At 62.3% G+C, this 24,613-nt stretch overlaps 2 protein-coding genes across 6 annotated transcripts in view; one reads left to right on the forward strand and one right to left on the reverse strand.

Moving 5' to 3' along the window:
- Window positions 1–24,613, forward strand: part of ADARB2 (adenosine deaminase, RNA specific B2 (inactive)) — a 455,053-nt gene that overhangs the window by 419,846 nt on the left and 10,594 nt on the right. The window contains exons 7-10 of one of the 2 annotated variants that reach the window (XM_021065069.1): window positions 2,344–2,512; window positions 4,842–4,993; window positions 11,140–11,308; window positions 21,420–21,601. In XM_021065069.1, coding sequence (XP_020920728.1) covers window positions 2,344–2,512; window positions 4,842–4,993; window positions 11,140–11,308; window positions 21,420–21,601 — 672 coding nt within the window. Of the gene's footprint in view, window positions 1–2,343; window positions 2,513–4,841; window positions 4,994–11,139; window positions 11,309–21,419; window positions 23,864–24,613 lie in introns of those variants that run through there. The other variant, XM_021065068.1, reaches the window with a different exon arrangement.
- The window catches only part of WDR37 (WD repeat domain 37), a 113,605-nt gene that overhangs the window by 17,319 nt on the left and 71,673 nt on the right, over window positions 1–24,613 (reverse strand). The gene's annotated exons all lie outside the window — the stretch shown is intronic.

Below are 24,613 nucleotides of genomic sequence, written 5' to 3' on the forward strand. Positions count from 1 at the left end.
CCGGCTGGTGTGTTTTACCGTCAGTTTTATTCTGAGAAACTGGGTGATCACTTTCCTCCGTAATCAGAGCAGAGTCGGAACAGGCTAAGAATTGCTCAGCCCCAGCTGAACAGACGCCAGCGCTTCCCAGAGGCGGCCCGGAGACGGAGCTTGGGAGCCCCCGCGTCTCTCTGTGTCTCCATCTCTCTGTGTCTCTGCCTCTGTTTCTTTGTCTCTCTGTCTCTGTCTCTCCAGGGACACTCTGAGGGTAGCATTCATGCTGCTTGTCACTCAGCACTTTGCTGAGTAGACATTTCTGCCGGGCGCCACCTCCCCAGGCTCTGGGCAGTCTCTGGGATGGGACAGTGTGGTGTCTGAACATCCCCGTGTTACTCGGCGTGGTGGACCTGTGACAGGTGCGTCTCTCGGCACAAGCTGTTCTGAACGGGGCAGAGCCTGGAGTCCAGCACAGTGAGGACTGATGGGGGAGGGTCAGCTCTAACTTGGCAGAATCAAAAGCGGACAATCAGACCCGAGCCTGGAGAGAGGAGGTCCTGGTTCTCAGGTGGGGTCGCCTGCACGTGCATAGACACCTGGCAGCAAGGTGGCTGAGAAATGCTGAGATGCTGTTTCCAGGACAGAGGCCTGCCTCTGTCCAGCCAGCCTGCCCACCGGAACGGCTTCCTTGGTAGCTGCTTCTCAGGCTGCAGCATGTCACTTGTCACTGTCTCAGCGGGCAGGCGGCTCCTGCTCCCCCGGGCAGAGACACATACGGCAGAGGTGGGATCTCTGGGGTCAGCTCCTCCAGGTAGAATTTCTGAGTCAGAGCCATCGCCTCGTATGAAGAGCCGACTGCACGCGCAGCAGGCTCGGGAGCATGGGGGCACTTTGCTGTCACCGCCCTCGGCCCGCTCCCCACCTCCCAGGACACAGCGCCCGAAGCAGACCTGCTGGAGAAGCCCCGGGAGTGGGTGCGGCCAGCTGCTAAGCTGTCGCGGGCAGACTGACCACCCAGAATCAGAGCCTGTGAACAGCCAGGTGGCAGTGCCGGGTGGCATCTCGGGTGCCCCGGCTGAGCTCCCGGAATGTCGGACTGTTCCAAACTCAGGGACACCGCCCGGAAGAGCCAGTGAACAGAGAGAAGGGAAGGCCCTGGGACTTGGTGGCCCTGTCACCTTGCAGACCCACCAAGGTCAGGTGTGCTCCTTTGCCGGTTTGCTCCTTTCTTGCGAAAAGGTCCCTTCTGTGGCGAGTAAGGGAAACTGAGACCAAGACAGGGAGGGCGGGGTCTCCAGGCCGCAGGCCCGTCACCCGGCTGTGGCCATGGCAGGAACCTGGGCTCAGGGTCAGAACTCGGCCCCATGGGTGAGCCTGACCGGGGAGCTGTGCTGCCACCCTCCCCGAGCACAAGAGCGTTAACACGGACGTGAGAGCGCCGCTGCAGCGGAGGCCGCCGCAGACGGAAGCTGGTTCCCTGGTTCCCCCAGCAGCCCTGAGCGGCTCCCGAAGCCGCTGTGCACAGCCCTCCAGGGAGCGGGCAGGGCCGCGGTGGAGGGCCCTGCAGGATCTCAGACGGGAGGTGCTGGACGGGCCTCCGGGGAGGGAGGCATGAGTCAGGCAGCGTGGCGCGCCGTCCCCGCTGCTGGGGACGCGCTGCTCGGCCTGTTTCCAGAGCCGAAACGCGGCCCCAGAGCCGAGGCCGGGTCCTGCGCGCTCGGCTCTGTGCCCAGCCCACTGGACACCCCGCATCCCGCACGGCCCGTGCGCTGTGGCTCTGAGAGGGACGCGCTGGCTGAGGTCCCTCGGGTCCTGCTCGCAGGCGGGCGTGAAGAGGGGCGCAGCCAGGCTGTCCTCTCACAAGCGCCTCGGGGCAGGCGGCTGCACCTGGCACCCACCCCTCAACTCGGCTGCCCGCCCTGCCCTGCAGAGTCAGAGCCACGGCCCAAACTCAGGGCAAAGCCACCAAGGCCAGCAGGCCCGAGAGGCGAGGGTCTCGGGGGATCTGAGGGGCAGCCACTCCACGTGGGGAGCCAGCACGGGGTTCCGGCTGGCACCGGTGTCTCAGTGGCACAGGGGGGCTTGTCCTCACAGTGTCTTCATCCTGAGCCGCCACCCACCCCACACAACACCAACCCATCAGTGAACTTTCCAATCCAGGGGCGCTCCTCAGCCACGGCCTGGGGTGGCTGGGTGCCCGGCGGCCGCTGGCGCTGCCCTGACAAGGGCGGGGCTCCAGGCGTGACCCAGATTCAGGGGCGCAGGACCCCCAGGCCCAAGCGGAGCCCAGGACGCGGGGCAGGCCCCTTCGGCCAGGCCGGGGGCGGGCGGGCGGGCCCCGGGCTCTGACGCCTTCTCGGTCCCCAGGTCTGGACACCAGGCAGGCCCAGGTGGTCGTGCTGTCCTCGGGGACCAAGTGCATCAGCGGCGAACACCTCAACGACCGGGGGCTGGTGGTCAACGACGGCCACGCGGAGGTCCTGGCCAGGCGGGCGCTGCTCCACTTCCTGTACACGCAGCTGGAGCTGCACCTGAGGTGAGCGAGCGCACGCGCTGGGCCCGGGATCCTCGCGCTGCGTGGCCCTGCCCGTGGGCCTCCTCGGGCCCACGAGTGACCGCAGCACACGACTTAGCGATGCCCACCTGCCTTGCACGCAGGGACAGGCCTGCTCACGGGGCCGCCCCTTGAAAACGGCCAGGGCCACGGGGGAGCTGCAGCGGGGCAGCCCCCGCCTGGGCCAAAGGCCGGGCGCAGAGCTGGGGGCGGTTCTGGAGAGGACTGCCCCCTCCGTGTCCCCTCCTCGCAAGGACACTCGTCTGTCAAGAGGGCTCCCTCACGACCTCCCTGACCCCAACCTCGCGCGCTGGGGGCCCGGCTTCCACGTGGGGACCCAGATCCCAAGTACATTCAGCCCAGAGCAAGGGGGTCGGGCGGCGCCCACGAACACAGGCAGGGCCCCGTCCAGGGCCGAGGCAGCCTTCCAGGAGGGTGGTCTGCGGCAAGGGCCCCAAGTGTGGGGCGGGCCACGGGGCGCAGAGGCCCCCCCAGAGGAGCAGCCCCGGTCGAGCTTGAACCACGGTCTCCCTCTGCTCAGCCCCAGCCGGGCTTGTGCCGAAGAGCGCGCTTCAGACCCTGCCAGCCACCTGCTGGTGGCAGCGCGACCGCCGTGTCCCAGGGGCCTGCGGTTGGCATTCCCGCAGCCAGTGCGTCGGAGCGCAGGAGCACCCGGGGAGCCGTGCTCCCTCCGCCCTGCCGGAGCCTCATCCTGAGAACTGCTCAGTCGGAGGCTTCTTCCAGGGCGGGTTCATGGTGTCCCCCTTCCCAGACGCCAGGCGACGGCTGTTTCCCTCCCAGGCCTCATCCTGGGCTCCCCCACCCCCACCGCTGTGCTCAGCTGCCCCGGAACCCCCATCCTGTGCCCAGGCGGCAGCTCCGGGTGTCCACCCCAGCCTGTCCTCCTGCCAGGAGGCTGTCCCTGCCCCTGCCCCAGCCCGTGTGACCCCTTCCTGGACACGGTCCCCAGGCACCCGACAGCCACCGGCGCAGGGGGCGGGCTCTTTCTCCCGATTCTTGCCTCCTCCTCCTCCCTGCCTGTTGACCGGGGAGGCGGGGGCAGGGGGGTCTGTAATGACCCGGAGCAGTGTGCCCAGGGCAGGGAGCTGCAGGCCGTCCCCTGCAGTGGGGCATCTCCCCTACAACACACTCAGCAGGAGCAGCCCTGCAGGCTGTGGCACATGCCATGGGTGGCCACCTCTGCCGTAATCGCTGTCCTTCCATACCCTTCGAAGCAGCGGTCCCCAAACCCACTCGTGGCAGGACCTCAGGGGCTTCAGGGAGGGTCTCGTGCCTGCCCTCGGCTTGTGCAGCAGCCCCGCGAAGGGAGGGGAGGCCCAGAGGCACGAAGCGGACCCACGGGACAGCGATGCCTTGATGCGCTCGGCGTGTTTCTGTCCGAGCCCTGGTCCGCGTTGCTCCCCTGCTCCTGGCCGCCTGTAGCAAGAGAACTGGAAACCTCTCCAAGGGTGGGAAGGGTTTCTCTCCTAAATATCCAGCTGCCGGGTCGGAACTATTTCCCAATACCCCTACCTCTGGGTGTGTCACCGTGGCCCAGGCCAACGGGGCCCAGGCTGAAGGCGGGAGGCACTTGGGTCCCTGCCCTGGCGGAGGAACGGCTACAGAACGCCGGGGCCGGGCTTTTTGCTCCAGGGTCCTGGAGGGGGGCGGGGGGTCCTGTGCTTTGAGAAAGTTGGGGTGGGAGGGCTGGCAACAGCAGGAGCAGAGGCAGGGAAGCAGAAAGGCTGGCGGGACGCCCCGAGGGTTTCCCGGGAAGAAAATGTCTCTTCTGCTGCCTGTCTCAGAATCCATCACCAATGGGGCAGAACGTGTAAAAACAGCAGGACCAGCAGGAAGGCGCCGCCTGTGGCTGGTGAGACCGGGCCGGGAGGGGCCGCAGCCAGGCTGCTCTGAGCCCGGCGGGAGCCCGGGCGCTGCCGTGGGCACGGCCGATGCAGAAGGCTGTCCCCGCGCTGTCCCCTGGCCGCGTCCTGCCAAGCCCTGCCCTCGGCCCGTTCTCCTGAGCCAGAAGCCGGCTGCCCACAGTGGCCACGTGGACCGGGAGCCCGCAAGGACCCCAGGTCGGCCAGGGGGCACGCCCATGCCCTCGGTCCCGGCTGCGGAGGACCCGGCTTGCAGGGCTGCAGGGCCTGAGAGGGGCGGGAGGGAGGGCAGCGTGTCGGTCGCCTCTGCAGCCCGTCTGCTTGCACATGGGCCCTGCGCCAGGCCCGCGGCTGCCCGCGGAGGGCGGAGGGTCGCGGGAAGGAGCCGCGGCGGGCGGCGGGCTGACCCGGGCCCTGTCTCTGCCCAGCAAGCGGCGGGAGGACGGCGAGCGCTCCATCTTCGTGCGGCTGAAGGAGGGCGGCTACCGGCTGAGGGACAACGTCCTGTTCCACCTCTACGTGAGCGCGTCCCCCTGCGGAGACGCGCGGCTCAACTCGCCCCACGAGCTCACCGCCGACCGTAAGCGCCCCCGCCTCCTGGCCCTCGGCCCCGAACCGCCCCTCGGCCTGGGGCCGGCGGGCCGGGCCGGGCAGGCCGTGCTGCAGCGTGGCACTGGCCTCTACAGCCCCGGCTGCGATGCCCCCGCGTCCGGGCGCCGAGAAGCCAGACGTGCAGGGAGGGCTCTTTACGGGCGACCCCCCCCCCCGTAGCAGGGCAGGGAGCCCCCGTGTCCAGGACGGAGGACAGACTGCAGCAGAACAGACAGGCCGCGTGGGGGTGGAGAGACTCAGGCTGCCCGCGTCCACCTTCCTCTCCGACCTGGGGAGAGTCCAGCTCGGCTTTCCAGCCGAGCCGGTGGCAGGTGATACCAGCAGAGCCGTCCGCAAAGGCGGTGTGAGCACTGGCAGGACCTGCCCCCCCAGGAATTTTGAGAGCAGGTGTCCACAGACGGTGCGTCCCCCACACAGCGACCCTGTGTTCCCGTGGGGAGGACGGTGTGGCCCCTCTGCGCCGTCTCGGGACGTCAGCGTCTCCCCACGTGCCCTTAGGAGAGTCTACACTGACACACACCCGTGTACACGCAGTGCACCCGCAGACACGCACTCGCATCCACCCCAGCAGCAGCACGAGGCAGGCCCGACGTACACAGGGGTCGGCTCCCGATTGAGACATGGGCCCCCCAGGCTCAGGCTCCGGCTCGGAACCTGCAGCAGGAGGTCCCCCCGCCCCCGACCGTGGAAGGCTCTGCCTGTGCAGACCCGCTGACCCAGGGGAGGAGAGGGAGCGCCCCCACCACAGAGCAGGGGTGCAGGAAAACAGCTCTGCACAAACCCTGCGTGGGCTTGACCTCTTTTTCCAACGCAGTGGGTGCAGGTCCAGAAAAGTGCCCTCTGCTTGTGCCAACTCTCCTCCAAGCCCATGGCTCTCCCCTCTGGGGAGCAGCGGGACAGACGTGTCCCTAACAGCATCCCAGGAACATTTTCATGAGTCTGCCCGGCTGCCCTTCCGCACAGCACAGGCTGGCGGCTTACAAACAGCAGGCGTTTATTCTCACGCTTTCGCGCTGTGACCTCACCTGGAAGCAGCGGGGGGGGGGGGGGAGCTCTCTGAGGCCCCTCTTTTTTTTCAGGGCCGCACCCCAGCATATGGACGTTCCCAGGTTAGGGGTTGAATCGGAACTGCAGCTGCCGGCCTGCACCACAGCCACAGCAACACAGGATCCGAGCTGCGTCTGTAAACTATGCTGCAGCTCATGGCAGCGCCGGATCCTTAACCCACTCAGCAAATCCAGGGATCAAACCCGAGTCCTCATGGATCCTGGTCAGGCTCATTACTGCTGAGCCACGACGGGAACTCTTCTGGGGTCTCTGTTACAAGAACACTGATGCCCCCGTGGTGGCTCCACCCTCATGGCACATCACCTCCTGATACCACCCCCTTGGGAGTTAGGTTTCAACATCCAGAATGTGGGAGATGCAGACACTGAGGCCAGGACAACTCCCTGTGGAAAATAAGCAGGAGAATCCAGTCAGGCTGCGAATGACGAGAGGGAACCTGTTGAGCGTCAGCGTCTTCAAGGAGTCCCTCCACGGGGAGGCTAGGCCGGGGGACGCGACCATATGGGCAGGAGCCTTGGCCGCCCCCCCCCAGGGCCCCCGGGGTCGCTGGATCCGCTGGCACCTGCTCCCCATGTGCAGCTGTGAAACAGGCGGGACAGACGGCTGCTTGGAACCATCTTCGCATTTTCTCTCCAAAGTCTGGCTTCACGAAGCCCCCGCCCTCCGGTTCTGGGAGGAAAAGTCCCTCGGACATTTGGGGCGGCCCTTCCTCCCACCGATTCCTGTGCCCAGATCGTGGGTCTCTGCCCAGGGCCAGCCCAGCCCACCTGCCTTCTTGGCCTTTGATTCCAGCTTGCAAAACCAGACATTTAGAAAAGCAAGCAGGGAGTGCCCGTCATGGCGCAGGAGAAACGAATCTGACTAGGAACCATGAGGTTGCAGGTTCGATCCCTGGCCTCACTCAGTGGGTTAAGGATCCGGCGTTGCCTTGAGATGTGGTGTAGATTGCAGACTCGGCTCAGATCCCGCGTTGCTGTGGCTGTGGTGTAGGCCGGCAGCAACAGCTCCAATAAGACCCCCTGGTCTGGGAACCTCCATATGCCACAGGTGCAGCTCTAAAAAGAAAAAAGAAAAACAAGCAGGGAGTTCCCACCACGCCCTGGGGTTCACCTCCAGACACAGAGGTCCTTAGTTTTGTGGTGCTTTTAAGATGTGGCAAGCATGGGTAGAAGGAGCAGAATGAAGCGTTTTTCTCATTTTTGCTGCAGATGTGCCTGCAGAAATGGGCAGAGGCCCCTGCAGTTTCAGCCAGCGTTTCTCCCAGGGCCTCCAGGGCTGAGCGTGGCCCTGGGCGCATCTGTCTGTCGGCTGCCTGCTCGGTGTTCGCCCCCCGCCCCCCGCCCCCGGCACAGCCGCACAGGGGTCACTTCACTTTAGGGAGACTTGGGTAACACAGGGGATGGCGGCCCGCCGGTGGCTCACTCCCACGGAGGGGGGGTTCCTCTGCCAGACGGGGGAGGGGCGCAGGTGGTCGGGACCCTGCTCCTGGGACCCCCGCCAGGGCAGAGGCAACAGCAACGTTCCTAGAGTCAGCCGCAGAAGCCCAGCCTGACTGCCCCACGACCCGGGGGCCGGTGCTTCTGAGCGGCCCAGGGAGCCTGACCCTGAAGGTCACGGCAATGTCATAGGGTCCCCAGGCGCAGAGCACAGACGTGCTGGGCCCTTGCCCCCAGGGGTCCCCACCCAGCAGGAGCCCCCTCCTCTGGCCAGCACGGCGCCGGCCGGGTCCCCATCCCTTGGGCCAGTTTGGCTCTCACTGCCCCTCGGTCTGCGGGAGCCCCTGCACACCTGTCTGCTCGGGGGGCAGGGGTGGTGCGCGCTCCCCCGCCCTCTCTCTCACGCACCCCCCCGCCCCCACAACAGCTGCCCGACACACGGGACCTACAGACACACCTGCGCAGTAACTGCAGGTAGGGACATTCCGAACAGAGTTGCTGCGCTGCCCCCTTGCTCGGAGGGTAAAGGAAGCAGGGTGGACGCCGGCGCCGCACAGCAGAAGCCTGGCCCCCATTCTCCAAGGCCTCACAATCCGCCCTCATCACTCCGCCGTCCTCCCCAGGTGGACGCAACGGACACGCACGTGACCACACGACACAACCTGCAGACCTCACGCCTACCCCAGAGAGTAGACGCTGCGCAGGTACAGCTGCTGCAATGCTCCTTTTGGAGACGGTGTTAAGGTTAAAATTCTACTTGCTGCTTAACAGTAGCACCTTCCTCTCCTGCCCCCCCCGCCCCCTCCCCGTGCAGCAGCCACGCCTCCCGTTTCAGCCAGATCTTTGCTCCCCCGTGACGTCCTCAGGCACCACGTATCTCCGTCTCCATGATTCTCTCCAGAAACTAAAACCCCCCCGTTCAGCAGTTTTCTCGGGCACATCACCGACTCCCCCACTTTATCCTGACATCCGTCTCCAGAGGCGAGGGTTTTCGGTGAGCAGCCACCACCCCTGTCAACAGCCCAGTGGCTCGGAGCACTGGCGTCGGACGCGAGGATGCTCACGGGCTGGGGAGCAGGTACCCATCCAGGCAGGCAGGACTTTAACGTGTCACACCTCCGCTGTCTGGGCACACGATACATCCACTGCAGATTGTTTCAGGTCAGTTCCCGCAGTTTCTGGTTGGATTGGCATTTTGTTCTGCTTGAAGTGGCTCCTTCAGCTCCCTCCTGCCTCTTGCAATTAGGCAGGAAAGCGCTGGGGGGAACGGGCTGTGAGACCCCCTGGGCTGCCCGCGCTCAGCAGGGCGTGTGCTGGAGAGGGCAGCCGAGGCTTAACACCCCCGAGAATAAACACTTCTTAGGAGCACCTCGTGCACCTGGCTCTTCAGAAAAAATTAATCTACCTGGAAACTTGAAGTTAACTCCTAGAAACCGGTTGCTATTCAAGCCAGGCCTCCAGGTTGCCATGGCACTAAGAGGCTATAAAGTCTGCTTCATGGCAAGTTAGCTGCACAGAAGCACTGGGTAAGAATTCAGAGGAGCCTTACACTATAATAAGCAGCTTTCAGTGTCTGGAAAATGGCACAAAATTTGAAGCGTGGAGAGAAGGATGAGGACACTGTAATTACCAGAGAGAGAGAGACAGCAGGGACTGTGCTCCTGGAGGAAACAGCCCACACAGAGGACTTTCAGGATGGAAACTCAGTCAGGCCTCCCTCCCTCAGTGCTGCCTGCCCCAGGAAGCTGACGTGATCAACAGCTCCCAGGACCACGTAAACAGTCGGGTCAAACAAAAGTTTTGCTCAAATATTTTTAAGTCGTGTGAAATAGTTTATGTTCAGGTTTTTTTGTTGTTGTTGTTTTTAGTCTTTTTGTCTTTCTTGGGCCGCTCCCGAGGCATATGGAGGTTCCCAGGCTAGGGGTCCAATCGGAGCTGTAGCCGCCGGCCTACGCCAGAGCCACAGCCACGCGGGATCCGAGCCGCGTCTGCGACCTACAGCACAGCTCACGGCAACGCCGGATCCTCAACCCACAGAGCAAGGCCAGGGATCGAACCCCAACCTCATGGTTCCTAGTCGGATTCGTTAGCCACTGCGCCACGACGGGGACTCCGGTGTTCAGCTCATCATCTTCACTGTCATCTTCTCGTCCTCGTCACCACCATCATCAGAGTCATCACCAAAACCGTCGCCACCGTCACCGCCCTCCCCTCACTGCCATCCCCACTGTCACCAGCAGCAGCAGCGTCACTGCCGTCTGATTCCTGGTGCCATTTAACGCAGGAGGCCTGGACATGCTCTGGCTGTGGCCACCCAGGCTCGGTCCCCCAGAGGCCCGTCCACCCGGGCTCTCCTCCCCCACCGGGTTGGTAGCAAACTGGAAACCTCTCCAGTCTGCTTCCTCCCAGGAGCGCAGCAATCCTCGTCCCCAGAGATGCCTCTGGGGACTATGAATATGTAGCGAAGGAACTTGGGGTCTTAGAAACCACGAGCAAAGGTACGAGGCCCTCCTTCGAGATCCGTAAGAGAAGAAACCCAAACGCTTTTTATCCCTTGGTGCCTTCGGTGAGGGTAAACGAGGGAGAAGAGAACTCCACTTCCACAAATTCCAAAGCTTCTACAGAAGGCTTTCACAGACGGCATTTAGTGTCCCCCATGTCATCACGGGCTCATAAATGCTGGTGCATCACTCTGCCATGCTGTGTACATTTGTATGCCAAGCAGTTAAGCCTTTCCATGATGCAATATAATCCAGACTAAATGTACAGAACTTTATTTCAAAAAAAAGAAAAAAGAACTTCAGTCTTCCTCTTTTTCAAGCTAGTTCTCCAGATAACTGTGGTGAGTGTGCAGGTCCCGGGGGCTCCGGGAGGGAAAGGCGGCAGCACAGGTGGCGTGCGTGCTGAGGCCCCTCTGGGGGCGTCGCTTCCCACGTGGCAGGTGCCAGCCTCAGCTGGACCCTGGAGCGTAGCGGGAACCGGCCAGCTCGCTCCCCTGTCCCGTCTCATTTGATCCTCGGCCTGTGAGGCCAGTACCATCACTATCCCCATTTTCAGGCAAAATAACTTTCACAGGGGTTTTAAGTAACTTTTCCGAGACTCCGCAACTAGGGCACAGTGTAGCAGGGTGAAAATCTAGACCAGGCACGCAGACCCCAGCTGTCCGCCAGGACCCCTCCCGCCACCGGTTTTGTGTGGCCCGAGAACCAAGCACGGACGTCTTTTAAGGGGCTGGAGAGGATGAGAGGAACCTCTCATGACGTGTGAAAACATCACGGAGCCCACACGAGGTGTCTGTGAACAGCGTCACCCATCGAGGCTCCACGCTGGCCGACCTGCACACGGCTCAGCGCTGGGGCGGCCGGTCCAGCGGGCGGAGGAGACCAGTCGGCTGCAGGGCCTCTGACGGTCCCGGGCCAGCCCTTTGCTGAGAGCCGGCTAAGCCTGGCCCAGACGTGGAGCCCCGAGCCCGCGGGTCCCACCCCAGCCCTTACGTCCAAAGCGCACTGCCCATCCTCAGCCCCTGCAGGCACCCCCTCCTCCCGTCCACTCTGCCCGGGACCCCGTGTCTCTGGCCGGCCCCGCGCCCTCACGCCCTCTTGTCTCCTAGTGACCAGCAGCAAGCACCTGGCCAGGAAGTTCCGGGGGCACCTGCGCACGAAGATCGAGTCCGGAGAAGGGACGGTGCCAGTGCGGGGCCCAGGCGCGGTGCAGACGTGGGACGGCGTCCTGCTGGGCGAGCAGCTGGTCACCATGTCCTGCACGGACAAGATCGCCAGGTACGGCCGCCTTCTTCTCCCCGCACAGGAGCTGCCCTGGCCCCACAGACACTCTGAGGTCCCGGCTGCCGTGAGGGATGGGGGTCTGGACGGGTCGGCCCCGAGCCCCCTGCCCCAGGTGTCACCCTATGAGATGTCTCTGGGACATGCGTGGAGGGTGTCAGGGCAGCTGGCCCCCTCGACGGTGCCCCAGGCCGCCTTTTTCCTCCTCTGGCCTGCGGGTGGAAGCCCAGTCACCCCTGGACCCCAGGCACGACTGTGGGCTGGCTGAGCCCCTGCACCCGTCAGCTCGCAGCCCGTGACCCAGACGGCCCACCGCCCTAGAGAGCAGGGCAGAGCCATCAGAGAGCGGGCGGACCCGGAGCCGTGGCGGCGGGGCTTTGGGGCCCAGGCCAGACTAACCTGCACTCGGAGCCCCACCTCCGCAGCCCAGCATCCGGCCTGGCCTGCCCGCAGGCACATCCTCAGCCTCTGCCAACAGGGGTCCGAATTCTCGAGGGAAATTAGCAAACACTTCAGGACCGACAGGCCATTTACTTCCGGGAGGGACCCCGCCCCAGCCAGTGACAGTAAAACAGCATTGCTCCCTGCACCAGCTGGCCCATCTGTCAGAAGAAGGGCCCCCTTCCTTTGTAGCAAAGGGGCACATCAGCAACTCTCACCCTAAAGGAAATTCTCTTGCTGCCCTAAGGTGCCACTGGGTTTCTGAATGATCTGACTCCCTAGGAAAGTGAAGGGAATTAATGACACAGAATGTAAATTGCACTGTCTCTAGGACCTTGAACTTTTGGGGTGAGGGGGACCGCTCCCACAGCATGTGGAAGTTCCCGGGCCAGGAATCAAACTCACGCCCCAGCAGCAACCTGAGCTTCTGCCGAGACAATGCCAGAGGATCTTAAACTTTAATAGACAGCAAGTTAAACTTGCTACAAAGCCTGCGTGATACAGGCATGCACAGCTTCACAAGGATGCTCTTTCTAACAAAATCTACCAGAAAACGGAGTCCGGGCCCGGTCCTGGACTGAGGAGGGTTCTAGATGGCGGGGGAGGGGAGTGCACACTGGAGATGCTGCCACGCAGGGGCTCTGAGCGGGCTGGGGTCCCCAGATTCATCCACGATGGCCCTGCCACTCCCCTGGTCCCCGTCCCCAAACTGGTGGCCAGTGAGTGGTGCCCAGACGGGGGCACAATGAGGCAGCAGCCGTGGCACCACGTCCCCCCAACTCCGTCTCCTGGGAGCCCCGCCCAGCTCCCGGGGGCTGTCCCCAGGGGCCGTCCTCCCCCTCTTCTCACTTCCCTCCGTCTCCATCTCCCTCCGTCTTTGTCTCTCCCCACCTCCACCGCCCGTCATCCTCCCTCCCCCTGCACCCTGTGACCTGCTCTGGAACCGCAGGACCCCCTTGGCCGCACCCTCTGCTTCTGCACCTGAGGTCTGGCCCCCAGGGGTCGCCGGTGCCGCCACGCGGGGCCGCGTGTGCGTGACGATGGACTTGGAGGCGAGACGCCAGCAGCTTGGGGTCCGGCAGAGGCCCGGCTCCCTCACAGCCTCGTCAGCCTGGGGGCGCTCCGCCTGGTCTTGCCAAGGGTGGGCTGCTCGAGCACCGAGACGGGCGTGTGGGGCAGGAGCTCGGGACGCCGACGGTTGCGGACCGCGAGCGGGTGGGGTGCGCGGCGGGGCGGAGCACAGCACGCAGACCGCCCGCTGGAGGACGGGCGCGACGGTTTCCTCTTCCGTCCAGAAGGGACGTTCGGCGGGGCTCACGTACCGGTCAGAGGGAAGGGCCCTTGGCACACACACGCAGAGGGGACAGCGGGCTCCGTGTGCGGAGGGGAGGCTGCGCCGGGAAGGCGTGGAGCCGCCGGGCCGGCCTGCGGGACCCGCGCGCAAAGCCTGTACCCGGGGAGCGCGTGTGTTCAGGCCGTTGGGAACGTCAGGTGTCGGGTACAGCAGTTACCAAACCCTGAATTACATACGCTCACACGCGAAGTTCCGTTAAAACAAAGGCAGCAGGGGCGCCAACCCGCGCGCGGCCGGGGGCTCGGGATTCCTCCGCAAGTCACGGTCCTTCTGCTCCGAAGCCCCGTGAAGGCGCAGGATCCGGGCGACACCCCCACGCGGTCTCTGCACCGTGACCGCAGCCAGGCCCTGCTGTGCCTCCAAGACCCAGGGACGGCGCGGGACGCGTAAACAAAGCAAACCCAAGGCCCTTTTAAAAGCCTGACGCCCCAACTCCTGCCCTCCTTGGCGCCAGAGCTAAACCGTCGCTCGCTCCGCCCGCGAGCGTCAGGGGGTGTCTGTGACCTTCCACGACGACGGGTCCTCCTTCAGGGACTGTCCAGGGTCTTGTCCCAGGTGCGCTCGGGGCCCAGGCCACACGCGCCTGTAACGGAGACTCTGCTCACAGGCCCAGTTCTGTCTGAAAAGCGAGGCTGACGTCTCTCGTCAACCATTTCATGAGACTTTTAGGTACGAAAGTGGAAACAAACGAATGAAACGGTTCGTTTAATTAAGGCAGAGCAAGTGCATCCACTAGCGGGAGGTGTAATTCTCCGTGCATCCGGCCCCTTTGCCGTCCACGGAGAGTCAGCTGGGCCAGTTACAATAAAAGACCCAAGCAACCCGCCCGCTGCAGTGCTTCCCACTCCCAGTGCCCGGGTACCACTTTGCATCAGTCACGCGGAAGCCGAGCCCGGATAGGCTGGACCCAGCCGTGTTCTTCGGAGGGCGGGATGCCATCAATGGCAACTGGAATCATTTTACACAGTCACCGGTGAGACAGGGTCACCACAAAGCATGCTACAGAAAGCCTGGAGCTTTTCTCGTGGTTCGGGGCGGGCCGTGACGCGTCGAGAAGCTCTTCCAGGAGCGCCACCCCACAATCATTTTCCCCAGTTCCGGGCTTGTCATCTAGCCTCCCGGCGGCCTCTCCTCGGCCCTCTCCACGGGGCTTTGGACTTGCTATGACCCTGAAGCCACTGTCGCTCAATCTGCAGGGAGCGGGGTGGGGGCACAGGCTCCCCTGTCCATCCCAGCCCTTTATGGGGGCGGGCAGCGTGACGCCTCTTTGGAGGCCTTTCGGTTCTCAGGAGCATCTCTCGCGCTGAGTGGGACGGCAGGATTGTGCAGACGTGGACGTGGGCAGTGCTGGGCCACTGTGGACGCTCAGCAGAACTCACACAGCCCAGCGGTGGGGCAGGACCCGCCCAGGACCCGAGAGCACAGACAGGGTGACACCTGTGCTGGAGACTCTGGGCAGTGTCGTCAGTGGTCAAGGTGCCTCCACGGGGAAAGGCTGCCGTGTCACGTGATGGCATGGTGACCAAACTCACCTCAAAGACGAGGGAGCCCGGGCTCAGGCTGCCCGGCCCAGGCCTGCTCCCAGGGCGCCCTGACGGGGTCCGAGAGCACGCCTGGACCTGATGGGGGGTGGTGATGATCCCACCCACGGGGGGAAGCAGCACCTGGGACGTCTCTGGCTCTGGGCGGCTGCAGAGTCTGACGGACCTGCGCCAAGCGCCCCACACAGCAGATCCAATGCGGGCAGAAGGCACGGTCACAGTGAGAGCTTTCTTCCCTTTGACGGAAAAAGACACCCGAGGCCTCAATTGGAATAGGCCAGCTACTCGGTTTCCTTGAAACACAAGTTGATACTGACAGAGCGGAAAGCAAAATCTGACTTCTTTTGTGCAGAACAGAGCCATTGGAATTGCCAGGAAAATTCTTGGGCCATGAAAGTCTTTTGAAAGTGAGATTTTCAGCCAAAAGGAAATTTTAGCTAAAGCCTGGTGCAAAATTCCATGCTGCAGATGAAACCTGGTTGGGGCGCTGCAGGTGGGGGAGCCAAGGTGAACAGCTCCTCCGCAAACAGAACCAAACCGCAGAAACCGAGAAACCGTGGCTCGGGCCCGAACACACCTGCAACTGCACATCTGTGCCTCCAGGTGAAAGGAAGGTGTGACCAGGCCGTGCCTCATACCTGCTGCTGGAAACAACAGGAAACACTGGGAGACGTGGGAAGGCAGGAAGCCCACCAGCCGACGTCCCATCAGACAGACCGCAGCAGCACCCGGGCCGCACGGGCATCGACCTCTTCCCTGCATGCATTTTCCTGAAGTCAGGTTCTTGCTGCTTGGAGCAGTTTGCGTGCAGTCCGATCCGGTGCTCAGGCTCCTTTTCACGTCCTGAGAATGTGCATACAGGCACCATGCCAAGGGCACTTCCTGCTGCTGGTTACCTGGGTGCTTCCAACAGATGTGCCTGAGTCTCGACCTCAAAACGTCACCGGATGCTTTCTCCAAATCTCTTGAGTGCTTACTAGGCTATATTCCCAAAGTGGAGCTTCGCAAAGAGTCCCTGGGACAGGGTAGACAGTACGTTCTTGAAAACAAGCGTCAGCAGGATGCTCCAATGCCCCACAGCAGGTGGCATGGGCTGAATGGCTGCCCAAGAGCTGCCTCGTCCCTGTGTCCAGAACCAGGCAGTGTGACTGTGTGACCTTAGGAGGTGGGACTGAGCCCAGGATGGGGAGCGAAGGCGGCTCTGAACGCAGCTACTGTACCCGCACGAGAGGCCCCAGGGCCTCGGGGTCACACAGACGCACAGGGGATGGCTGTCGAGACTGTGAGGGACTCCGGGGCCCAGAGGCCCAGCCTCCCTGGGCCCCAGGCCTGGGAGCAAACTTGGACGCTTTCAGCCCCCTCTGTGGAATGGCCTCCAGGGACGTGGGATTCCTCCAGCCCCTCTCGTGTGGGCTCAGAAAAATTACAGCGCCAGATACAGTGACAGTGAAATCGATTCCTAAGATGCCCCCGCCCTCCAAGGCTGGTGCAGACGGAACCAAACCACGTGGGCTGTTCAGCGACCACGACCACGACGGCCAGGAAAGCCGACCTGCAAAACCACAGCTGAAGGCGGGTTATCGCACCCGTGGGCAGGGGCGTTTCCTTCAGCTCAGAGGTAAAAGAGCCCCAGCCCCGCCCCTCTCTGAGCCAAGGACAGGCGTCTCCGTGCCCCCCACGTGCCCGGGGACCTGCCCTGGGTGTCTGGCCGTGCCGATCTGAACTGTCACCGACAGGCCAACGCCCCGGCCTCCGGAGGGGGGTGGTTAACCAGGGAGGAAGTTTTGCTCTTGTCTCTAAAAATCAAGATCTGAGTGCATATAAAATCTAAATCTCCTGGAACTAATGTCCCTTTAGATGTGGTTTCTAATTTTAAGTACCTGAGCCTGATTACTGATTGCAGCGTCTTTAAAGGAACAGATTAACGCTTTCTCCATAAAAATGGACTCTAAGAAATGACGGCAGCTCCCCGGGGAACTGGCACCTCTGGCCTCTGGCTCGCAGACCCCAGGCTGGGGAGAGTCCCTCCCCGAGGGTGGGGCTCTCGGGCCCCACACCCTGCCCAGCCGGGGAGAGCCCCCCCTCCCCAGGTTCACTGGCCGCCAGGTGATTTTACCTACGGCTCGACTGAAACCAGGTGGGAGCGTGTTCACGTTTCCAACCTCGAGATGCACAACTGCTGACCAAACCCCCAGCCCTGAAGGTTCTGGGCATCGCTCAGAACCACTGCTCCTCCTCAGAGAACACCGCGGGCCTCCCCTGCAGCCTCTGGGGAACCTGCCATGACCTCCAGGGACGGAAGCGCCGCGGGGCAAATTCGGTGAGGCTTCTCCAGCATCACCTTGGCAGCAGCGCTGGGAGGCCGCTCAGATCCGCATCAGCCCACGGACGCCCCAAACACTCAGAAGGACCATCTCTGCCAAACGAACTGGAGATGAGGCGACAGGAGACCTCGCGGATGTCCGCGGACGTCGAGGGAAACAGGAGCGCGGCTGAGTGGCAGAAGACAAGGCCACCGATGTTTCCCCAACAGCACAGGTGTCACCCGGACCCAGAGCACAGGGAGGCCAGACCCGGGAGCGTGCCCACAGCTTTACTCCACCGCTTCTGTCCCCGCAGGAGTGAGAACGGGTGACGGGGTGTCTCCAGTAAACAGACAGGCAACAAAGTCCGTCACAGGAAGGAGAGGCCGTGCCTCTGAGAGGGGCTCAGAGCTGGTGGCTGCTGAGGCGGGACCCCGGAGACGCAGCCCCCGCCCCTGGCCTGGGCAACGCTCGCCCCCAAGGCCAGGACCCAACCCGAGCGGGAGGCTGGAACGAAGAGCCCTGGAGCCTGATGCCATGGTGCTGGCCTCCCGAGAAGCCCCAGCCTGCTTTCCTGGGTGTAGACTGGCCAGTTCGCTGGGTGTGGACCGGCCAGTTCGCTGGGTGTAGACCAGCCAGAGGGTCATGCGGAGAGAGGACCTATTCACTGTGTGACGGGAAGGGGCATCTTCCAGCTGAAAGTAACCTGAAGATAAACACCATCCTGCCTCCACCTGACCCCACAGGCCTGGGCACTCACAGGCCGCAGTGGCGGCCACCCTGGCATCACCCATCGGGTCACCTATGTCAGCAGGACCTGCATAGACTCTCGACACGTGACCCGCAGCCACAGGTCACACCATCGCAGGATCTCGGGCCCATAGCAAGATGTGTCCAGGCCAGGGCTCTGCCGTGGCCTGACTCTCGGGGCTGGAACCAAGAAGCTGAGTGCTCTCTGCCCTGGGCCTCCGGGAGCGCAGGGCTGGACAGGGTACCCACTTCCAGGACAGCACCCTAGCGCTGCCATGGGCCAGGCGCCCCTGCGTGGAGCCCCAGGATCCTCCATGGCACGGTGGCAGGTCCCCCGGGGGGGCCACGGAGGTGACAGCACAGGTGAGGGAAGGGAGGTGACACTGTCTCTGTGGCAGCAAGCGCCCCAACCTGACCAGTTCACGGCCAGCAGGCGGCAGTGGGGACGTCAGGAGGGAGCAGAGGGGCAGGCCCCGAGGTCGGACAGCCTGGGCGGTCAGACCACATTCTGTCCACGTATGTGACCTAATTCAAGCAACCGACGCCCTTCCAAGAGGCGGTTCAGTTCCGTCCAGTTTTTGGTTCCTGTGATTTGTTATTGTAAACGGTCCTCTCATGACCCTGCTTGTGCACCGCTGGCGTTTTACTGAGTCCACACGGTGAGCTCCCAGAGCCGCCATCGGCGTCCCTGTGCTCACGAAGCCCGAGGAAGATGCTGGCAGACAGGAAGGTGGGTGCCCAAGGAGTCTCCATGGTGGCGAGGTGCTGGCCCTGCTCGGGGACCTCGGTGTGGGCTGTTGTGGCAGCAGCGTGGCCAGGGTAACCCTGCCCCTGGTGTCGGGATTCAGAGGTGACCTGAAGTTGAGGCTCCGGAACCTGTGCAGCCAGCCCTGGCCCCCGGCTCGCATTAGACCTGCCCGGGCACCCTGAGGACACTGGTGGGGGCTGCACCCAGGCCAACCCGAGTGTCTCGGGGGTGCCAGCAGCTGGAGGTTCCCACGCCCCGCCAGACGAGCCCAAGGCGCCCAGCGCTGCAACCACAGCTGGGCCTCAAAGCCTCACTCCATCCTGCCACTCGGTCCGGCCCTGGCCTGGCGAGTGCAGCACAGCCTTCGGGCCTCCCGCAGGGGTGTGGTTGCACCTTCAGGTAACGGGCAGAGCTGCCCACAGACAACACGGGATGGAAGGAAACCTGGGCCTTGGTGATGCTCACCGCCACGGGGGCCACGTCTCCCCAGCCGCGTCGCGGGGTGAGCCTGGCAGACGAGCTGCCCACCCACAGCGGGGAGTGTGGCCTCGGATTCAGCCACACGCAGGAGCCTCGCAGGGGGCGGGGGCGGGGGGCGTCCTGGGATGGTTGCCATCAGTGCCCCAGGCCTGGAGATCGGGTCTCTGGTTAAAGAAAGAAGCCTTTTCCGAGATCTCTCCCTCATGTATCTTTGGTATTTGAGTGATTGACAGACAGACAAAAATATGTGTATTCAGGGATTATCTATATTGAAAACTAGACATGGGACTTTTTTCTCTGTCAACACGACAGTGATATTGGCTGTTTGAACGAAAGAAGAGGCGTTTTCCATTCAATCCTGAAAACTTCAGGTTTATCCCGAGGAAGACGTTTGGTCTTACTGATGCGTTGTCTGAATAACTTAAATTCCTACAGCCGGGCAAGGAGAGAGCCGACTCTCTCTCGACTACAAAGGTTATTCGGAGGGAACCACACGCAGCGCAGCGTTTGGCTGTCCTTTGGAAAACCCCACAGCATCAGAGCCCTTCACACACGCTCCACAAGTTCTGTTCAAAGCCAGCCTGGGCACAGCCTGCAGCACAGGGGTGTCCCCTCTGGAATACTCATTGCATCATGTGGGGACGAGCTTTTCAAAAAAAGGAGTTCCCTGGTGGCCTAGCTGGTAAGGACCTGGCGTTGTCACTGCTGTGGCTCGGATTCGGCCCCTGGCCCTGGAACTTGCGCGTGCTGCGGGCGCGGCCCGAAGGAAAGAAAGAAGGGCTTCGTCATCGACGGGAAGCCGCCCCTTCTCTGCTTCCAGCTGATGAGGAGGGTTCAGGAGTTCACGAACCATGCGCAACAAGAAACAGCCCTTCCACCGTCCCCACCCCGGACCCAGCGAGGGACTGCAGACCCACTGTGCTGGGGCCTCACGGTCCCGGGGGGAGAGGGTGAGGCGTAACCTCAACGCCGAGCGCGCAGGGAATTGGCCTCTGCACCCGCGTGCCTCCCTCAGCCCACCTTCCAGCCTCGCATGCCTCGAGGAGCCATCCAGGGGCTGCCGGACGGGGGTCCCCTCACCCCTGGGTCTGTCCTTGGTGCCGCCAGGAGGCACCGGTCTTGGCTTTAAGGCCAGGAGCCCAGTGCCTCAATTGCCCTCAAAACCGCCGGCAGTGCCTGCCAGGAAAAGCTCAGAGACCTGGGTTTTGTGAAAATCCTCTAACTCCTCGGCGAAAAGTGGGGAAAAGACAGGCTCCCGAGAACGCAGCCTGGCCCGTCCTGTGCTGCTGGAGGCAAAGGTCGCGGCGGCAGCGCGGGCGCCCGGCGGAGAGGCCCGGGGTCAGCTCTGAGGACACGTCCCGGCCTCCGCCCGGGCGCGTGCTCGGAGGCGAGCCCAGACCACGTCCACCCCTTCCAGGGAGACGCACCACGACTCACACAAATGACCACAATTATTTTTTTAAGTGAAGTTATGCAAATCTGATAGACTAAAGTAAACGTTTCATAAAACCAATGACGGTTTAAATTGTAGGACTAAATTGTTTGTATATAAATATCGCCTTTTATATTCCACTTGAGTTTTATGTGGGTGAGCACATTACTTTAATGGCCTGCACCGACGGGGGGGACCCGCCCCCCAGCCCTCGCCCGCCAGATGGCTGCCTCGTCTTGCATGAGATTAAAAGATGTTTCTCATTCACCTCGATGCTTCCGAGGCAAATTAATATCGCCAGCTAAATTGCCTGTGTTTTTGGAATAAAATTTAAAGAGAACTTTTTAAGGCAATTGGTGTCACAGGTTCTCCGAGCAGACTACTCTCCAGGTAGGGCCTGCTGGGTTCTGCGCTCGGTAATTAATGGGAAGAGTTGTGTGTTAATTGACTGCTTCAGGAAAGGGAGCTGGGGTGACTCCTTATTAATCATGAAAAGGAACGCACGGCTTGGAGGCCCCACCGTAACTGCTCCAACAGCGGAGAAACGTTAATTAATGAAAAGAACAATGATGGAAGAAATTAGCTGCATCACGCTTGCTGCTGGGGAGGCTGATTTTAAGCTTGGTGTTTAGAGTGGAAACCACAAAACGATGTCTTAAGTAACAGATACATGTGACCTCGTACCCCCAAAATTTAGGGGGAAAGTCCCGCCTCTTAGCCGGGAGGAGCAAACACCCACCCAGAGCTGCATTCATCTCAAGAGCGGAGCTTGTCCTCCGCTCGGGGCAGAGGTCAGGCCACCCCAGGGACGCGAGAGGCAGGAGACGTGTTTTCCCTAAACAGAAATCGGTTCCCACCTACCACAAACAGCACACCACACTCACCGGGAGTGTCTCTTTTTTCACCTGATTTCAAGTCCCTCAGAGAGGACCAGGCCACCGCCCCTTCTGACAGCTTGTTTTCCAGGGAAGGGTCCGCGGTCCACGAATGCGCCGCCCCCGGCCCCACCCCCGGGGACCCCGCGCGCGCGCGGCCGCCGCTGACCGCCCTCTCCCGCAGGTGGAACGTGCTGGGCCTGCAGGGGGCGCTGCTCTGCCACTTCATCGAGCCCGTGTACCTGCACAGCATCGTGGTCGGGAGCCTGCGCCACACCGGCCACCTCTCCCGGGTGATGAGCCGCAGGACGGAGGACGTCGGCCAGCTGCCTGCCTCGTACCGGCACAACCGGCCCCTCCTCAGCGGTAAGAGCCATCCCCACACGCCACCTCCCTGGGGTGACCCTGCTGGCAGGGAAGATTCGCCCAAACCCTTGGAAGGTCAGAAGGCGCAGGGCATCTCTGGACCAAGGAGCAGGAGGCGCTCTGGGGACCGTGTAGCAGGACCAGCGAGTCCGACGTCACCTTGGTGCCTCCGGGCAGGGTCCCCAGGGCCCCGAAAAATAACAGCAATAAACACACGAGTCCACTTCGGGGGTCACAGGGCCACGCGCTGCCTCCACCTGCTCCTGTGTGAGCACCCATCCAGGAGCGAACTCCCAAGCGGACCCCAGCACCAAACCTCCCAAGCACCCCCCACCCCCTGGGGGATGGGGACAGACACCAGCCCCCCCCCCCAGCCACCGCACACAGCCTGGCCGTCTGAAGACCAGCCTGGTGGACGTGAGGACGGGAGTCAGGGGCCTCGCCTGGCCCCAGACTGGCCGGTTCCACAGGGAGGAGGAGGGTTTTACTCCTGGAATCCAGGTCTGGGGGCCTGAAGGAAGTCACCACGGCTGTGAGGGGCGCCTGGCCCTCTGGAGGGGATGCGTGGCCGTGAGCTGGGTGGGGGCAAGGGCGGCTGAGATCCAGGACCTGCTGGTTCGGCTCTTAGACCAGATGGACCAAAAGACAAGACAGGATGATGCAAGGGCGGCCGGAGGGCTGGCATCAGGCTAAGGGCTATTCCTGGGGTTCTAGGCCGGCTCTGGGTCAGGAGACCGGGGCAGTGCTGGTGCCCACGGGTGCAGCGGTGAGAGAAGGGCGTCAAGCCAGCTTTCAGGCCGCTGCCTGGCTCCTTACTCCATCCGCGAGTCACCAGCCAGAGACAGCAGCTCGGACCCCAAAGCTCACAGTGGGTGAAAAGGAGGTGCCAGGGGCCTGGGCCACCGCCCTGGTGTTACGGGGCCACATCCCAGCCTTTCTTTACTCCTGAGACCCAGGGCCCTCTGCCCAGTCCACGGACCACGTGAGGTTCCACGTGGCCGCGAGTCAGCAAAGCCACAGCAAGGCCTGGGAAAGGTAGTCCAGGACCTCGGGCCAACCTGCCGTGGGTGCCACCGCCCTTCCCGGGACCTCGGGCCACCTGCCGTGGGGGGTTCTTTCACCATCATCCTGGCCACAAACGGCTGCCTTGGACCTGCCCCCCTGCTGTGCCCAGGGTTGTGGGGCCCAACCTGAAGCCTGGCAGGTGACGGCCAGGACAGCGTGGTCTGCGTGGTACAGTTGCCCCCGCCCCCGACGGCGCCATCACTGAGGGAAGGGGTCTGACAACAGGCAGCCGTCCCTGTGGACGTCAAGCGTGAGGCACGCACCTGCCGCACGGGTAGCACTTGTTATCTCCTTCCATCCTCGTGGAAGCAGACTCTGGGAATTGAGGGCCAGGGCGCTCTGTCCACCCCCGTGGAGCAAGGATTTGAACCAGCTCGGTTTGACCAGAACGTGAAGCTCTCCCAACCCACCCCGCTGTGGCTCGTGGCAACACAGCACGGCCCCTGATCGCCTGAGAGTTAATGGTGCGAAACGGGCCCCGCTCAAGAGGCCTCAGCATCCACCCTCTGGGAGCTGAAGGTGGAGCCCGAGACCCAGGCCCGTCTCTGAGGCGCTCACTCCTGACTCACCGTCGTCAAGTGAGGGACAGAAAGGCCATAGTCAATGTCAGCAAAACGAGAGCCGTCTTTTCACTGGTCAGCAATTTCCCTAAGTCCAAGAAGCTATCCCTTGGGGCCCAGTTTCGACCTCTTTCTTTCACTTTTCCTCTTCCTTCTCCTGTTCTTTCCTAAAATGGTGAAGGCTCATTTCCTCCCTGTGGCTGAACAGCAGCAACGGCTCTGGATGGGACCCCCCCCCCAAAAGACCTAGCGGTCCCGGTGTGGAGCCCAAAGCAAACACGCGGCTCTGCGGCGTGCAGGTTAGAGGTCGGAGGACTTCCCGCGTCGCGCGTGGATGGCGTCCCGCGACAGCTCCACGCATCCAGTTCTCGGGACGCCTCACTGCTCACGTCCACCTGCTAGTCAGAAACCTAATCCCACACCACAAGCCCTCGGAAACAAAACCCGCAGACCCTCGCGAAGCCCTGAGAAGCGGCTGTTCTCGCGCATCCTTTGGGCACCACCGGCCTTTTCCTCCCAGGCACCTGTTCTTCTCTCAACGTTTTTGTTTTTTGTTTTTTGTTTTTTTTTCTTTTTTGGCTTTTTAGGGCCACACCCACAGCATAAGGAGAGTCCCAGCCTAGGGGTTGAATCAGAGCTACAGCTCCTGGCCTACAGCACAGCCACAGCGATGCCAGATCCAAGCCACGTCTGCGACCTACACCACAGCTCAGGGCAATGCCGGCCCCCCAACCCACTGAGCAAAGCCAGGGATCAAACCCGCAACCTCACGGATACTAGTCGAATTTGTTTCTACTGCGCCACAACAGGAATCCCTCGATGCTGGTTTTTTTAGCCATTCCCATGACATGAAAAAGTTCCCAGGCCAGGGATCAAACCCGCACCACAGCAGCAACCCGAGCCACTGCCGTGACAATGCCAGATCCTTAACCCACTGAGCCACCAGGAAACTCCTCAATGCTCTTTTTAATATACATGTTCAACTGGGAACATATAAACATAGACTAAAATAGGAATTTTGAATTGTAAGTGTAAAAGCAGGAATTGTTTAAAAACTCAATTACAGAAAATCAGAGCTACCCGAAGTCATTGATGGGTCTGACATAACGGCAAAGCACCTGCCCCCCACGCCCCCAGTGATGTCGGCACCCCCACGACTGCATCTGTCTGTCTACACTTGGACACCTGTTTGACCACGGGTTTCGCTGCCACATAGATTTGCAAACAGGCCTACACCTCAGTCTCGCCTGCAGGCACCAACTGGGTAGCCCTCGAAGGGCATTTAAAAACCCACCATGCAGATTTTAAAAGGAAATCATAAGGCTTTCCTGCAACAGAAGAGCAAGCAGGGGAGTCCCTCGTGGCACAGCGGGTTAAGGATCTGGCA

This window comes from Sus scrofa, chromosome 10, assembly GCF_000003025.6.
Source record: "Sus scrofa isolate TJ Tabasco breed Duroc chromosome 10, Sscrofa11.1, whole genome shotgun sequence".
NCBI classification, from domain to species: Eukaryota; Metazoa; Chordata; class Mammalia; order Artiodactyla; family Suidae; genus Sus; species Sus scrofa.